Below are 18,234 nucleotides of genomic sequence, written 5' to 3'. Positions count from 1 at the left end.
ATTTGTTGTTTTATATTTTGTGTCCTTTTGAAATGCTGTAAACTACCACGAGGGCTTGTGTCGATTGGTGGGGTTTGATTCTAATAATAAATAAATATATTCAGGGATAAAATGTGCACAGGCTTAAAACTGAAGCACTGCACATTTTAGGAGGCAATGGTACGTATTCAGATTGCAACACAAAAAGACCCCATTAATTAGCACAGTCAGAATGCCTGATTCCCAAATGGGATCTTGTACTGTAAATTATAGACCTAGTCTGTCTCAATTAATAGCAATAATTAGAGCTAAGACAACATCAGAAAAAAACCCTCTTTTTCAACTTCTACCATCCTTGCAATAGTTACTCAAAAAGACCAAGCAGGAGGAAAACACCTACCAATTCAAAGTAAGGTTATACCCAGGTTTGGCACTATAATATTATCAGTTAAACAAATTCGTATCACTACATAATATTGTGAAAAAGGCTATATCACTTGCATGAATCATTCTCTGACTAAGCCAAAACAAAGCATGGTAAAGAAATTGAATGTGAATTTAATTTAACAAGAATACTGGTAAAATACTGTAGGAGTAGCGGATCAGGACTGCAAAAATCAGCAGAAGCAGTAGATGGCTGGAAAGAGACATCAAAAACGCTGATTTCTGTGGCTGTGTCAATTCGGCAAACCACATATGGTAGATGTAAGAGAACGCAATTTTAAATTATGAAGATTGCTCCCCATTTAATATAAATTTAAACAAAAAACTAAGTTTGGTCTAGTGATGAAGGCACCAGAAACAGAAACCAGGAGACAGTGAGTTCTAGTCCCCACCTTAGGCAGGAAATTCAGCTAGGTTACTTTGGGCCAATCACCAGGAGAATTGCGATGGATGGATTTTGTGATCAGTTACAGCAAGGCTACAATCTTATTTAGATAATCCACTGCCGGGTTCCATCCCAGAGTGGATTCACAAGAACAGTTGTGTCTTTTCCTTGCTCGGAAGGGAACAAAGAGCTCTCTTGGTCCAAGAAAGTCAAAGCCTTCTAAATTTTCCCAGTCATGGCAAAGAGCCCTGAAGGCCACGGACTGCAGATTTCAAAGCTTACCTCCGCATCCACGCAGTTTGCCTCCTGGAGACAGTTCAGATTTTAATAATAATAATAATAATAATAATAATAATAATAATAATAATAATAATAATAATAATAATAATAATAATAATAATAATAATAATAATAATAATAATTTTATTTGTATACCGCCCTTCTCCCAGAGGACTCAGAGCAAACATATAAAAGTACAAGAATACAAAAATTAAAAGAGATTAAACAGGGTGCCCTGAGCTTACAACAGTAAGTTAAAATACATTAAAACAATTATAAAACCCAAACCCATCACCCATCAGGCCAGGCCGGCTTGTTTGAACAAGTAGGTCTTCAGATCGCGTCGGAAGGAGCGGAGGTCGGGCGCCATCCGGAGCTCGACCGGTAAATGATTCCATAGTTCCGGGGCGCCCACAGAGAAGGACCTCCCCCTGGGGGCCACCAGGCGACATTCTCTGACCGGTGGCACCCTGAGGAGGCCCTCTCTGTGGGAACGCACAGGGCGGAAGGAAGTTGATGCCGGCAGCAGGTGATCCCTGAGGTACTCCGGACCCATGCCATGTAGGGCTTTAAAGACCATTACCATTATTCCTTATATATATATATATATATATATATATATATACATATATATATATATATATATATATATATATTATATGATATATATATATATATATATATATATATATATATATATATATATATATATATATATATATATATATATATATATATATATATATATATATGTGTATATATATATATATATATATATATATATATATATATATATATATTTCAAATGTTAACTATTTAGATTACCTTGCTAGGTATATATATATGTGTGTGTGTAAATTACTAACAAAGAATTAAAGGGAAACTGAGATGCATTTCTGACTCCTTAGTCGTCATCAGTCAGCTATACCCTTCTGAGATTCGAACCTGGGCTGATTGCATACAAGGCAGTGTTATTTGCCTCTAAGCCACAAGGTCCCTCTCGCTCTGTTAGCTTTTTTCTGCAAGGGAAGATATGTTTCAAATGTTAACTATTTAGATTACCTTGCTAGGCCCCAAACATGGGGCAAATCTTTATGAATTGTCCGGTGTGACTACTGCCTGTTTGATAGCCTTCAAGATAGGCTGAAAACAGGAAATAAAGATTTGCCCCATGTTTGGGGCCTAGCAAGGTAATCTAAATAGTTAACATTTGAAACATATATATATATATATATATATATATATATATATATATATATATATATATATGTGTATGTATGTATGTATGTATGTATGTATGTATGTATGTATGTATATGTATATGTATATGTATATGTATATGTATATATATATATATATATATATATATATATATATATATATATATATATATATATATATATATATATATATATATATATATATATATATATATATATATATATATATATATATATATATATATATATATATATATATATATATATTTCTTTGACACTTCTCCGGCCTACATCTGTAGGGAATTTGAAAGAAAAACCAAATTATCCCTTCAGGGTCTGTTGTGTTTTTGTACAGTGGAAATCTGGATTATTAAGGCAGTAGCCTGGAGGCTGGAAAAGATTTAGATGTAGGATGAAACCTTGTGAACTAATGAAACTGGGGATGTGATCATAAGAAACGATTCTCTCCTGGCTCCTGGATATGAGTCTTGACACCACTTTATTATTTATTTATTTATTTATTATAAGTAGTCCTCCGCTTGCAACTGTTCATTTAGTGATTGTTTGAAGTTACAAAAGCTCTGAGAAAAGGAACTTGAGATGGTTTTTCACACTTAACAACCGTTTTAGCATCTCCATGGTCACGTGATCAAAATTCAGACCCTTGGCGACTAGCATGTATTTATGACAGTTGCAGGGTCCGGGGATCATGTGATCCCCTTTTGTGACCTTCTGACAAGCAAAGTCAATGAGGAAGCCAGGTTCACCTAACAACTGTGTGACTCACTTAACAACTGCAGCGATTCCCTTCACAGTTGTGGCAAGAGAGGTCCTAAAATGGGGCAAAGCCTACTTATTTATTTATTTTATTTATTTATTAATGGGATTTATATCCCGCCCTATCTCCCGAGGGACTCAGGGCGGCTAACAACATCAAAACTTAAAGGTCTCTGTACAGTAAATTAAAAAATAAAATTTGAAATAAATTAAAATAAATTAAAGAATAAAGTTAGAATTGTAACTTGTAAATTGTCCCGTTCATTCCGCCGGGACCTGAAGACCTGGCTCTTCGAGCTCTCTGGCCCAGGCTGAGGATTAATTTATTTTAATTGGGGATTTACTTATACAGGGATAAATTTAATTTTTTTTTAAACTTGGTTTTTTAACTTTTGTATTTTGGTTTTTAATTACCCTGTAAACCGCCCTGAGTCCTCCGGGAAAGGGCGGTATATAAATGTAATAAAATAAATAAAATAAATAAATAAATATAATTAAAATCCCTGTCAGTCTAGGTCAGCCAGGTGGAAAAGGAGTGTTTTGAGGCCGCGGCGAAAGGACTGGAGATCTTGGGCCATCCGAAGCTCAGGGGGGAGCTGGAACCACAAGTGCCTCCCTTAGCAACATAAATCTCGGGCTCATTTGTGGTCGTACATCAAGGATTATTCTTGGACAAATTGTACAGTGGGCACTGAAAGGTTATTACTTGGTCTGAGGCTCATGGACATTGTGGTTGTTGTTCTCAAGAGTAATAATGAATCGTGGCATCCTTGAAAGCCACGGTCCAAATTAAATCATTCTTCTATTCCATCTTAGGAACTCTTTAAGGCAGAAGAGGGCTTGGGGAGCGTACGGCAAAGAAGGTCCATTGTTGTTTCTCCAATCTTAATTCCTGAAAATCAGAGACCTCCCTTTCCAAAACCTGTGGGCAAGGTAAGTAGTAAAATTTACTCTGACCTTAAATTTCATGGATTGCTGTTCTTTTTTTTTACTTCTTTGCAAGTTATCTTTGTTTTCTATGTTTACCCTTAAGTATAACCAAAGAGTCTTCTTTAGATATTTAGAACAGGAACACCTATACGTTTCTCCTCCTCTTAGTTTCCTTCTTGATTTTGAAGTTTTCTCCAGTAAATGTTCTCTGTCGATTCAACTGATCTCTCTTTTTTTTTTTTTTTTGGTCTAGGTATGTTACACCCATTTTTTACATAGCCCATTGTATATGCATAATTTCTGGCAGTTTTTTAAAAAGTTGCAAGCAATTATATTTAAAACAATATGTGCTTTTGCACATCTGCTGCTTGTAAGTTAGTAGTTAACCTATACTTCAGGTATGAAGTGCAGATAAGTCCTTGATTTACAACCACTCATTTAGGGACTGTTCAGAGTTACAATGGCATTGGGGAAAAGGGGGTTGATGACCCTTTTTCACACTTATGACCGTCGCAGCATCCCCAGGGTCACGTGGTCAAAATTCAGATGCTTGGCAACTGACTCATACTCATGACGGTTGCAGTGCCCTGGGATCATGTGACACCCCCACCCCTTTTGCGTCCTTCTGACAAGCAGAGTCAACCAGATTCACTTAACAACCACATGAGTAAATTAACAACCACAGTGATTCGCTTAACCACTATGGCAAGAAAGGTCATAAAATGTGGCAAAACTCACTTAATACTTTATGTCTCGCTTAGCAACGTAAATTTTGGGCTCAGTTGTGGTTGTAAATTGAGGACTACCTTTATCTCATGCTGAATCCTTGCATTTCCATAATGGTGGCAACAGAGAAACCTCTTAAATCCTAGAGGGGAGAATAGCTATCAGTCTGCATGCATAATACTGAGCTGAGCAGAGCAATTTCATGGGTTCACGTTCGTACCAAAACTCCATTTCGATCTGATTGTACATCGATGCAGCAAACAACTTTTGTGCAGCATCTAAATGCATATTGATCAGGACAGCCAAAAAGCCATATTGATATGATTGCACAAGGAACCTGAATTGTTCTTGGAGGTAACGTTTCTGCCACCTGCATGAGCTGAGCTGAGCACTGGAGAATTTCCATGCACAGAAAGAACGAAGGTTGACATTTTGCTGGAATTGTGAATGTTACCCAATGTGCCTCTGTTGCAAAAGCAAAAACCGATGATGTGAACCAGTTAAAGTAAACAAAATGGGCTTGAAGGCCAGGATTAATCTGGTAAAAAAAAATAATCTTCCAGATCAATTGGGATTCGGAAGAAAGACTGGACAATAAAAGAAACCATGAAAGGGAAAGGAGAAATTGTAGCCACTCTCTGTAGTAATAGAAGATTTTGAAATTTTGTGAATATTGATTCATGAATGGTAGGAGAAAAATCACTTTGATGGAAAGAAATGAGTTTTGACACAAACTCTGTATCATAACACTCCTTCCTAAATTTGAAACCAAATTCAGAGGAAAGCCATATCCTCTGTATAATGGAATAACAGAAGTGGAAGGGACCTTGGAAGCCATCTAGTCCAACCCCCTACAATTTCAGACAAATGGTTGTCCAATCTCAACTTAAAAAGAGCATCCACAACTTCTGGAGGCAGATTGTTCCACTAATTGTATTGTTGCTCAAGCACCACAAGGATGCTGCAACAATCATGTAACCAATGGTCATAAGTCTCTTTTTTTCAATGCCATTGTTACTTTGAATGGCCACTAAATGAATGATTGTAAATCAAGGACTACATTCTAGGTTGCCACACCTGTCCAACCTTGGCAACTTTAAGGCTTGTGCCTTAAAGTTACTGTTATACAGTGCTTTTTTTGTAAAAGAAAACGGTGCCGGAACTCACACATGTCATACAACCTGCCTTGCCTACCCTACAAGGGTCCATCCAAAAAAAGGTGCCGGAACTCCGTTCTGAGCGTTCTATGACAAAAAAAGCCCTGCTGTTATAACTTCGAGCGCTCATTCAATGAATGGTTGTATGTCAAGAACTACCTGTATATATTAATTTGGTGGGATCTGGAGTCCAACATTTCTCTCTTTTTCCCGGGAAAGATTGGCTCAGCTTCAGTTGCTGCTTTTTGCATGGGAAAACTAATGACATCCACTTGGTTGACTGTAGGGGTCTGATTGAACAAACTCTAGACTAGGGAGGTATGCCATCAACCTCATTTGGATAATGAGACGATTACCAGGGTTGGGGGCTCTTGGGCCGCAAACTCCAAAGGAAGACAGAAAACAAAATATTAACAGGTGAACACAGCACTTGAGTGTAATAAAAATATAATATTGAGTGTTATTGAACTTGTTCTCTATAAGGGCAAAACACAACAAGGCGGATCAATAAAATGCTATAATGAGTTGTAATCATCAGGTCAGAGTGGGGAAATTGAATGAGCTGAAACTTGATGTCATTCTTATTTTCAGGAAAAGTGATTTGCCTAGGAAAGCTACTTGCTGGTAGCCTGCGTTCATGGCTGTTGTCACCATTTGTGTAGCAACAAGGAGTAAAGATGGAGCATTCTGTTGTTGCTAGGCAGGTGGCAACATGACACAGACCCTGGGTAGTGTTTGTACATAACTAAGGATGGATTTTTTTGAGAATCCATAGCAGTAGGAACATGATCTTGCAATTCCCCCTTGTCTACAGTGATAAGGGACACTGATGGATTGGTTGATCGATTGATTATGTTCGATTAAGTGGTTGTCAACTCTGAGTATTTACAGAGATTGCGGTTTCCTCCCCCCCAATAACAATCTGTGCTCAATCTGGTTCTTTACATCTTCCATTATTCATGTAACTGGATATGTCTACGTCTTCTTCTTCTCTTTTTTTCCCCACCCTTCCCAGCATCAAGACCTTCTCAAGAGAGCTGGGTCTTCCCATAACATGTCTGAAGTAGGATAACTTGAGCCTGGTCTTTTGAGCCTTGAGCGAGAATGTTGAGTTTATTTCTTTGATGATTCCTTGCTTAGTTTCCTTCGCTGTCCACGGTCTTCTCAAGAGTCTTCTCCAACATCGAAGTTCAAAAGAGACACTCTTCCTTCCTTCTTCAAACCCCAACTTTCACTTCCCTAGAGCGCCACAGGAACTAATACCAAAGTTTAAAGGTAAAGGTAAAGGTTCCCCCGCACATGCGTGCTAGTCGTTTCCGACTCTAGGGGCCGGTGCTCATCTCCGTTTCAAAGCCGAAGAGCCAGCGCTTGTCCGAGGACGTCTCCGTGGTCATGTGGCCGGCATGACTAGACGCCAAAGGCGCACGGAACGCTGTTACCTTCCCACCGGAGTGGTCCCTATTTTTCTACTTGCATTTTTTACGTGCTTTCGAACTGCTAGGTTGGCAGAAGCTGGGACGAGTAACAGGCGCTCACTCTGTTACGCGGCACTCGGGATTCGACCTGCCAAACTGCCGACCTTCCGATCGACAAGCTCAGCGTCCTAACCCACTGAGCCACCGCGTCCCTTTACCAAAGTTTACACAACACCATTTTCCTAGTTTAGATGTTTTATTAAATGCTGGTTTGATTTCTTGAGCTCTTTTTCCCTTGTGAAAGAGATTTCTGATTTTTTTTTTCCTACCTCACTCTCAAATTATTTGAGAATTCCTTTCAAAGTTCTCCCGGTATGATTTTGTTTTACTCCTGGCGGGGTCAGGAGGAACAGAACGTTAAGCGAGTTGTGCTCTATTTTATGCGAGTGTTTGCTAGGAGGATGGATGGTAGAAAATTAGAAAGCTGCATTGAAACTGCTGAAATAATTGCTTTATTTCCAGTTGCCTACTAAAACATAGATGCAGGCTGGGGAATTCTGGGAATTGAAGTCCATGCAGCTTGAAGTTGCCCAAGTTGAGCAACCAGCACTGACAGGTTCCATTAATGCATTTTCTATCCTCATTCACACTGATCTAAGCCGACAATATCTTATACAAACTTTTGTTACCCACTTTATGTCCATATGTTAGTCTTCCAATTTATTTGTCCACCTCCAGTGGAATGAGGCCTGGAGCAGCAGAGCACACAATTCTCCTTTAATTATTGGAATAGTTTATTTGTCGGGATTCTAAATGACAGACATTTCTCCTGTGTGATTTGATTTTTCTTCCTATTATTTGCCTTCCTGCTGTGATTGCCTCTTGTCAATCTCCTTTCATAATGCATGGGGAGGGGGGTGGGGAGTGCTGTTTTGATAAGCATCTCTGCCACTAGGTTTAAGCCCAAAATATCTTCACAGTGTAGAATATTGAGGTTATCCAATTTTTTGTGCATGTTTGTGTGTCTGTGTCTGTTTCAGGAACTATTAGACTGAATTGGGAATATTTAACTCTGGCTGGCAGCTTCTAGGGATTTAAATCTGACATTGTTACATCTTCTGGAGATTGCATCTTCTAGGGCAGAGAGTGCAACCACATTGTTGTATCTTCTGGAGATTGTGTCTTCTAGGGCAGAGTGTCCAACCACATTGTTTTATCTTCTTGAGATCATATCTTCTAGGACAGAGTGTCCAACTACGTTCCTTTAACCTTCAACTGAGAATGGTAGGGTAGAAGATAAAGCAAAGCCTCATACAACACTTGACAGGGAGTTCCATTCCCTCCTACACCTACTTTTTCTTCTTTCTTGCATTCTTTCTTGCTCTTTTTCCAGCTCTCCTCCACAGAAAACTGAATGGTTCTCCTGTAGATGGTTTTTGAAACTAGGTCAGCCGGGATGAAACAGACTCTCGCGTTCAAGGGCAACCAAGTATTCTCAGGTTTTATACAGCTCTCCTTTATGTGTTTGGAGATCATATTTTTAGAGAAAGGAAGGATTTGATAAGTCTTCCTGTTTGGGTTAGGGTTTGGAAGAAGCATTTGCAATTTTCTTGTATATTGTGTGGGTCAGATTCTTAACTTCACATCCTTCAAATCTCCTGGGTAAACTCTCTCTTCTCCTGGTTTACTGTTGCTATCTGACATGGAGGATAATTCAGTCTAAATGTCACCTCTGAAGACAGCATTGGGGAAATTATTCGGGGAAGATGGAGAAATATATTAATCCTTTCTTTCCAAATTTATCTGATGTATGTTTTCTGAAGCTGTGCAGGAACCAGCATGTCATCGGATTCCGAGGGTTACTTTTGGTCATAAAATACACTTCGTGGCATTTCTGTTTTACATTGTCACTTTCAACGGCTATTTCCCATACGACTTCAAGCAGCACACATTGGAACACAAGGTCCATTTGGACAACAACTGCTGGGTATAAACAGGTAGTCCTTGACTTACAACAAGTCCAACATTTCTGTTGCTAAGCAAGGCACTTGTTAAGCGAGTTGTGCTCCATTTTATGTGAGTGTTTGCTGGTAGGACGGATAGCAGAAAATTAGAAGCTATACTGAAACTGCTGAAATAATTGCTTTATGTCCAGTTCGCTACTAAAACATAGATGCGGGCTGGGGAATTCTGGAGTTTTGCTCCATTTTATGACCATTTTTGACACAGTTGTTAAGCAAATCATTGCAGAGAAGTGAATGATGTGATTGTTAAGCAAATCTGGTTTACCCCATTGACTTGTTTCATCAGAAGCTAGCTGGGAAGGTCACAAATGGTGACCATGTGACCTTGGGATGCTGCAACCATTGCAAATATGTGCCAGTTGCCAAGCGCCCAAATTCTGATCACGTATCTGTCTGGATGCTGCAATGGTTGTAAGTGTGAGTCATTTTTTTCACTGCTGTTGTAAGGGAAGGTTGTATTATAAATCTCTTGTTTTCCTCCTAAATCAGGGTTGCCCAAACTTGGCCACTTTAAGACTTGTGGAATTCAACTCCCAGAATTCCCCAGCCAGCCATGATCTATGGTTATTAGTGTGACTGGGGAATCCTGGGAATTGAAGTCCACAAATCTTAAAGTTGCAAGAGATGGACATCCTGCGGTAAATATTCCAGTGCCTGAGATGTATTTCACAAGAATTCTTCAGGTTAATGAATGAGCAATTACACTGACATTTTCATTTTCTAAATAAATAAAGATATTCGTATGGGATGTCCTTTAATTAACCAATCCCATTTATTGAGGGATAAATGGGTCTATTCACATTTTCTGTCCATCTACAATATTGACATTGCTTTTCCTTCTCTTCCTCCTCCGATAGACAAAATCTGGTCTGCCTCAGTGAAACAATCCTAACTAAGCAATCGCATTTTCGAACAATGCTTTTAAAAATACTAAACTGGGGCTTACAAAGACCTTAGCAAAATAATTGTGTTATAAATAATCAGAATTGATTTCTTACCCACCCCTTTCGGCAATAATTTTGGTGGCAACAACTAGAAATACATACTTGGACTTTTTTTTTAAGGGAGGGGAGGAGATTGTCCTATTGTAGTTGCCATGGCTACAAGTTAGTGGGAAATACATTGGCTCTATAGCAACTGGAGAATTAGATTTTATGCCCAATATTGAAATTTCCAGTATCTAATTTCTTCAGAATAAATCACACTAATGACCATAGAGGTAAAGCTGGAGGGAGTGTAATCTATAGTCAAGAATTTACTTAAGTAAGAGTAACACAAAGCAATTGTACCATGTGTGCATTGACCTCAGCCCTGACATTTGAATTAAATCTGTGTTTGTTTGTTTTTTTTAAAAAAGGAGAGAGATTTTTGAGAGACTGTGTGAAAATGCTAATGACTATTTGAGAAAATAACAACAAAAAAGAGGTAATTGGTGAAACCAGTACCGGGTAAAGGACTTGGGAATATTTTTCCCCATGAGATCCATGTTGAAGCTACTGACTAAGATTTCAATCTAGAACATAATTATAAAGAAATAGTGGTTTAATGGAATTCTACTAGAGATCTTCCTAGAAGCATATCTCAACTGCTGTATGCTGTATAATAGTATGGTGACCAAATTTCATCATAGAATCACACAGTGATAGAATCATCATAGAATCATAGAATCAATCATAGAATATCCAATATCGCAGTGGTTGCCACAAAGAAGAGGGAATTCAAGCTATTCTCCAAAGCACCTGAAGGCAGGAGAAGAAGCAACAGATGGAAACTAACCAAAGAGAGAAGCAACCGAGAACTAAGGAGAAATTTCCTGACAGTTAGAACAATTAATCAGTGGAACAACCTGCCTCCAGAAGCTGTGAATGCTCCAACACTGGAAGTTTTTAAGAAGAGATTGGACAGCCATTTGTCTGAAATGGTATAGGGTCACCTGACTGAGCAGAGAGGTTGGACTAGAAAACCTCCAAGGTCCCTCCCAATTCTGTTATTCTATTCTATTCTATTCTATTCTATTCTATTCTATTCTATTCTATTCTATTCTATTCTATTCTATTCTATTCTATTCTATTCTATTCTATTCTATTCTATTCTATTCTATTCTATTCTATTCTATTCTATTCTATTCTACTCTACTCTACTCTACTCTACTCTACTCTACTCTACTCTATATTCTATTCTATTCTATTCTATTCTATTCTATTCTATTCTATTCTATTCTATTCTATTCTATTCTATTCTAGAATCAATCATAAAATCTATCATAGAACTGGAAGAACCATGGAGATTTTCAAGTCCAATCACCTGCTCAAGGCAGGAGACCTTATGCCATCCCAACTAAGTAGCTGTCCAATCATTTCTGGAAAACCTCCAATGTTGGGAGAGAAGCTGTTCCATTGCCCCATTGATTAATTAAAGTCCAACTAGCTTTCCCCATGCCTCTGGGAAGAAAAATGGCAGGCGAATCAGATAAGAGTTGCTTTTGCTTTGTAAGATGTTCAAGATCCTTTTCTACTATTATTTAAGGACTCAAAAAAGTCTTCATGCAGATTGACCATACTCATCATTATTTTCAGTGCCGTCGTAACTTCGAATGGTCACTAAATGAACTGCTGTAATTCAAGGGCTACCTGTATCTTCTTATTTAATGTGCTGATCCACTCCAAAGAGCCAGACAATTATTCCCTCATCACAGGCTTTCAAAAGAACATTTGCTGAAAAGAAAAAGAAAAGAAATGGAAAAAGGAAATATAAATATTGGGAGCTGGACTTTTCCATTCTCCGAATCGTCATTTAAATTCAACACTCGAAGGGTGATTTTCTATGCTATTTCTTTTTTCTTTCCTTCTTGTTCTGCCTCCTAATAGGGAATTATCCCCTGCCGGTTCCCTAATAAACTTGTTCAGACTTACAGCGAGGTTTTCAAAAGGAAAGTCTTCAATAGGAAAACAGCACATTGTTTAACACCGACACACAAACACACACATACAACCTTCCTGTCTTGCACATGAACAGATTATAAAGCATCTTTTCACAACTTGGACAATTAAAGTCGGCTGCGGTTTATTTAAAATCAAAATCATAAGACTGCATTTAAAACAAAGCAGAACTGTGTGTGGTGTATGGAGTCAACTGCTGTTAAACTAGAGCCGTGAATTTGGTTTGTTTTTTTTAAGTATCACATATCCTGCAGCAACTTCCAGCATTGGGATGAGAGCTTCCATCTTTGTAATTCTTTTCAACCCAGCAGAAGGTTGGAAAGGAACAGTGTGGAGAGACTCCAGACTCTTATCTCTGTCCATTAGCAAAATAACCCTCTGAAAACGGAACAAAACTGGACCAAATTAGGCATTGGGTGGAAAGAATAGCAAAAGCACTTAGACTTATCTATTGCTTCACGGTGCCTTTACAGCCCTCTCTAAGCAGTTTACAGAGTCAGCATATTGTCCCCAACAATCTGGGTCCTCATTTTACTGACTTTGGAAAGATGGAAGGCTGAGTCAACCTTGAGCCGGTGAGGATCGAACTGCCAAATTGCTGACAGTCGGCAGTCAGCAGAAGTAGCCTGCAGTACTCCATTCTAACCACTGTGCCACCACCAACAAAATAAATAGAAAATTAAGTTTAGTGTTGTCATCTGCCTATCATACAACATACTAAAAGCACTGAAGTGGCTTCTTATGATCTACCGTGCCCAGTTAAAGATGTGGACAGCAATGGAAGGAAGGCCTTAAATGGTTTTATTTATTTATTAAATTTGTTTGCTGCCAATCGGACTGTGAGGTGACAGTGGGCAGCTTACAACATTAAATAACATTTAGATTTGGGATGAAAGTCCTTAAAAAAACACCTCTTTATATCCCACATACTCCAAGAGCTTGGTTAAGCTGTGGAGGCCTTTGTTAGTGTGCAATTGTGGGTCCAGGCCACAGTGTGGGGGAACATAAATTAGTGGTAGCACTTTCTGATTTTAGAATTTTCTGCTGGGGATGGCATATAGTATGCGCCATATCTTCTCAAGGTTTAAACTATAGTTTAAGGCATGCTTGTTCACTTGGGCTTTTCCAACACAACTGTTTCAGAATCAAAAACGCTACCTATTAATTATCATTTTAATTAAAATGTTCTGTTTGAAAGGGTGCATAGCAAAAAAACCCTGCACTTTATTGTTTTAATGATTTGTTTTTATGGGTGCTTTTAGTTTCCATAGGTTTATAGGAGAGAGGGAAAAGGGGAGAGAACTCAGAACTGATTTAACCTCTGTTAAACAAGTAGAGAATCTTAATAATTGCAATAGGTCTGATTATTTTAAATCTCAGTTCCCAAAACTGTGGATTGATAACCAGTTCGAGGCAATGATTCTTGATTTTTTTAGGACAAAATGTGATTTGAAAGACGTAAGAGTTATCAGGAATTTTTAAAATGAATTTTGTGTGTGTATATATATATATACATACATACACACACACACATATACATATATACACATATATACACATACACATACACACACACACATACACATATTTCAGAATCACACACAACTCTGTAGGGTAGTCCAGGAAAAGATACAGCTCCTTTAAGTAGTTACTACATACGCACTGATTCCTATTCCAAATTGCACTTTTTCTTTCAAATCAGTTATCTGCATATCTCTGGTTTCCATATTACTTGAGGATTTAGGAACTTTTTAAACTTCTTTCAATAAGCCCCATAAGCATTTCACGAGAACCATAGAATGGCACAATGATTTTAACTTTTAATAAATGTTAATAAAAGTAGCTAAGAATCTTCATGCTAAGTTCAGGATGCACTTACTACCTCATTATCATGAGTGTAGCAATGTTGCTAATGCCATTAAATCATTTGTTCTTTTGATTTGCCTGAAGCACTCATATTTCAGAGGGGAAAAAACTAGGCAACAAAGAATGATCCTGGGAAAATAGCTTGCTTCATTAAGCAGCAAAGTTTGATTTAGCCGAATGTTTATCCCCAGAGTCTGTCTGTCAGTGAAATGAGCCACATTCTTGAATTATATATAAAAGAATCTTTGACCTGTTTAAATTGGTTTTGAAATCTGCAGAAACTGGGTTTATGCAATGGATGCTCCTGTAATTTTTAAGGGGGTGGGGCTGACATTGCATGCTTTAATAGACTGATTATGAATAACTTTTGATTGCCCCATGGTGGTATTAATTATCTGTGTGGTCTCTAAGAGTCAAAAATGAGCTAACAGAAACCAATCAAATCAATCAATCTGGCATTTAACTCAATTCCTTCCCATAGAATAATGGAGTTGGAAGGAACCTCAGAGGTATTCTAATATCCAACCTCCTGATCGAAGAAGAGACCCTATATAATCTCAGACAAATGGTTATCCAGTCTCTTTTTGAAAGCCTTCAGTCATGGAGCCCCCACAACGTCTGAGGGCAGGTTATTCCATTAGTTGATTGCTCTCACCATTACGAAATTTCTCCTTGGTCCTAGGTTGCTTCTCTCCTTGGTTAGGTTCCAACTGTTGTTTCTATTTGTCTTGCCTATTGATGCTTTGGGAAATAGTTTGACTCCCCCTCGTCTTTGTAGGAGCCCCTCAAATATTGGAACAGTGCTATCATGTCCCCCATTCCCCCAATGGCAAAATCCCCGATCCCTCAACATTGCTATCATGCCCCATTTGCTGTTTGGCCCATAGGCATTTAACACATGGCAGGATTGATAGATGGTTAGATGAGAGAGAGAGAGAGAGACTATTGTTTAGCTGTTTAGTTGTTTCATGCAATCAATATTAGCAAAATGCAGAACCATTTTTCAAAGGCACAAATTCAAACAACCTATAACACTCTTTGTTTTACAAAAGAATGCATTTTCTTTGACCACAATTTGAATTGATTTTATATCCTTGAGTTTCAATTCAATGTAGTGTCATCATTACATCTCTCTCAAAGGCTGTTTGTCTGGGAAGCCAATATGAACAATGCATCTATGCAAAGAGCCGCAAACATGCCGATGGATGCACACAAGATGAGGATAAAGGGCCATTCTTGAACTAGTTGAGTCAAGGGAATTGTGCTTCATTTATGACTCTGGTGAGAAATGAGATGTCACTCTGATTATTGACGGGTGTTTTGGACAACTACTTACCTGAGCTTCGATAAAAAGCTTATTTTAATGTTCACTTTTCAAGGATTGGCCAATGACAGTTTTCATGTTTCACTGGCTGGATTTCAGCTTCAGTAACTTCCCATCAAATGGCTGAGAGAGGTTGGAGGGATTCAGTCATTACAAAATCCAGAACTTGTATTGCAGCCTGTGACTTGCTTATTCAGAAGTATGTCCGAATGTGTTTAAAGAGGATTATTTGCAAATGGGTTTCTGTTGGACAGTGGCCTTATTAACTCGACCTATTATGATTCCCAAATACTCTAACATACTTCTTGGTTCAACAAAACATGAAATTAAAATGTGAAACACCTAATCATATTTCGGGTGGAAATTGGTTTAGGATTGCATGTTTTGAGAAAAGACATGTTTTATAACTAGTTTGTAAATGCACAATTTTGTGTATACCCTTTTTTAATAAAGAAGTGGGGCAGTATGAATATGACTGAATAAATGTGCAAATTGCAAAATTAACTAATCATCACTCATTTCTTGAGTGGGAAAAGGATTTTAACAAGCTTATGGTTCCATTAGAATGCAAGAACATTGGACAACTTTATGATTTTTTGATCTAAAAAAAAAGGACACTATGTGTCCCTTTGCTACTGGATAATGTCTTTTCTAAACACAGATGGGAATACAACTTTGTTAAAGAGGAATGAAGTGAACACTGAAATGCAACAGTCTAAACACTGAAGCATTACTGGGAACTTAAGAGTTCTTCTTGGTTGTATTTTCTGGCATACCATTTCAAGCATTTTGTTGCACACACACACTCACATACATCCCCAAGAAATTAGCTTTGTTAACACCGCAGAGTTTGGAATGCAATCAAATTATTTGAGTGGCAACCAGCCAGAGTTGGTTAAGATGGGAGAAAGAAAGAAAGAAAGAAAGAAAGAAAGAAAGAAAGAAAGAAAGAAAGAAAGAAAGAAAGAAAGAAGAAAGAAAGAGACAGATGGATGGAAGGAAGGAAGGAAGGAAGGAAGGAAGGAAGGAAGGAAGGAAGGAAGGAAGGAAGGAAGGAAGGAAGGAAAGGGATGGACAGATGGAAGGAAGGAAGGAAGGAAGGAAAGAAAGAAAAGTATGGACAGATGGATGATAGAAGGAAGGAAGGAAGGAAAAGGATGGACAGATGGATGGAAGGAAGGAAGGAGGTGTATTTGTGTGTGTTTGTGTTTGTGTGTCTGTGTGTGTAAGAGAGTAACATACAGACAGACAGAGGGAGAGGGAGAGAGAAGCTTCAAAGAACATCAGAGGCAAAGTATGGAAATTGTACCTATCATCTCTTCTGGATTCCTTCAGCCTTGCAACGATGCCTCTGACTATACACGTTTAACCAATCTGCATTCCTGCATTCAAAAATAGCAAGAGGGGGTGTATTATCAGCCCCTCCCCCTCTAGAAAAAGGAGATGCGAGTTCCAGTTCTTTACAGCAAGGCAGGATATCTGTCAAAACCACTGAAACATATCTTGACTTCTGGTGTCAAATAGTCCATCAGTCCACAATGAGGCTCATTTGCAGAACTCATTAAGAGTTCTTCAGTTAGCCCGGCTGAAAGACGTGCAACACTGACGGATCCCTCTTTTGGAATTCTATTTTTGCACTGAGTTTTAATCAGGCAGTTTGCATCAAACAGAGGTGGCAGGGCCGCCACTACGCCGTAAGAAACGGCAAAGATGATTTAAATAAACGCCTTGATCTCTTGGCAGTTCTAGCATGAAGCTGATGGACTTTCAATGAACTTATGTGTCAGTACCAAAGACAAGTTATCCATCAAATATATATATATATATATATATATATATATATATATATATATATATATATATATATATATATTTCACAGGAAAAAATGAAGCGGTTCTGTGGTCAGTTTAAATTAGGCCTGTAACCTGCCAAGCTAAAAACAGCCATGAACAAATTTTACAAGTAATTTAAAATTATCTTTTGTGAAAGAAAAGAGAGGGGAATCAAAACAGAGAGTTTAATACATGCAAAAACTGTCCTCTGAATTAGTAGATATATCATTTCCAGAGAAGAAATGGAGATTTTTTTTGATTGATTTCAGCAGAGCTGTCCTTACATTATTTCAAAAGCCAGGCTGAGAGAAAGAGGGACTTTGAATTTTGCCTGTGAAGCAAGAGCCAACTCCTTGTAGGAGTTCTTTTTTGCGGAACAGCTTTTGTCTCCGTCCAGAACATCATAGGAAAATCTGAGCTCCCTTGGCTGACCAGAATTGACATGATAATCTAGTTTACTTGTAAAAAGGAGAGACAAAAAAAAGACAAAAGGAAGGATCTTTATTTCTTAGCTGGTGAAGGCAAAGCAGTATGAAAAGATCAGCAGAAAGTTTGAGTCACCAGTTCTACTATCGAGATTCTCCTTAAATTTTGATCAAGCATGTAGGTGTGGGAGGCAAATTAAACAAATACTAGGGACCCTTGTGTTCCACCTTATTCCTTCACACTCGCTCCCTTCTTTTACCCTTCCTTTCTTCCTCCCCTCCTCCCTTCTTTTTTCCCTTCAGCTTCTCCTTCCTTCCTTCCTTCCTTCCTTCCTTCCTTCCTTCCTTCCTTCCTTCCTTCCTTCCTTCCTTCCTTCCACGCTCCCTTCCTCCCTCTCTCCCTCCCTTCTCCCCCCCATCTCCCTTCCTGACTTATAGTTTTTTTTTTAAAATACAGCCTTTATGGTCCTTTACACTTTATATTTATGGTTATCACGCCTCGCTACAAATA

At 38.3% G+C, this 18,234-nt stretch overlaps 1 protein-coding gene across 1 annotated transcript in view; it reads left to right on the top strand.

The window, feature by feature from the left end:
• Positions 1-18,234, top strand: part of CDH13 (cadherin 13) — a 396,356-nt gene that overhangs the window by 178,945 nt on the left and 199,177 nt on the right. The window contains exon 4 of the mRNA XM_081335863.1: positions 3,901-4,017. Coding sequence (XP_081191989.1) covers positions 3,901-4,017 — 117 coding nt within the window. The remainder of the gene's footprint in view (positions 1-3,900; positions 4,018-18,234) is intronic.

This window comes from Vipera berus (assembly GCF_964194415.1).
Source record: "Vipera berus genome assembly, chromosome: 10".
Taxonomy (NCBI): Eukaryota; Metazoa; Chordata; class Lepidosauria; order Squamata; family Viperidae; genus Vipera; species Vipera berus.
This window is presented reverse-complemented; position numbering and strand designations above follow the sequence as displayed.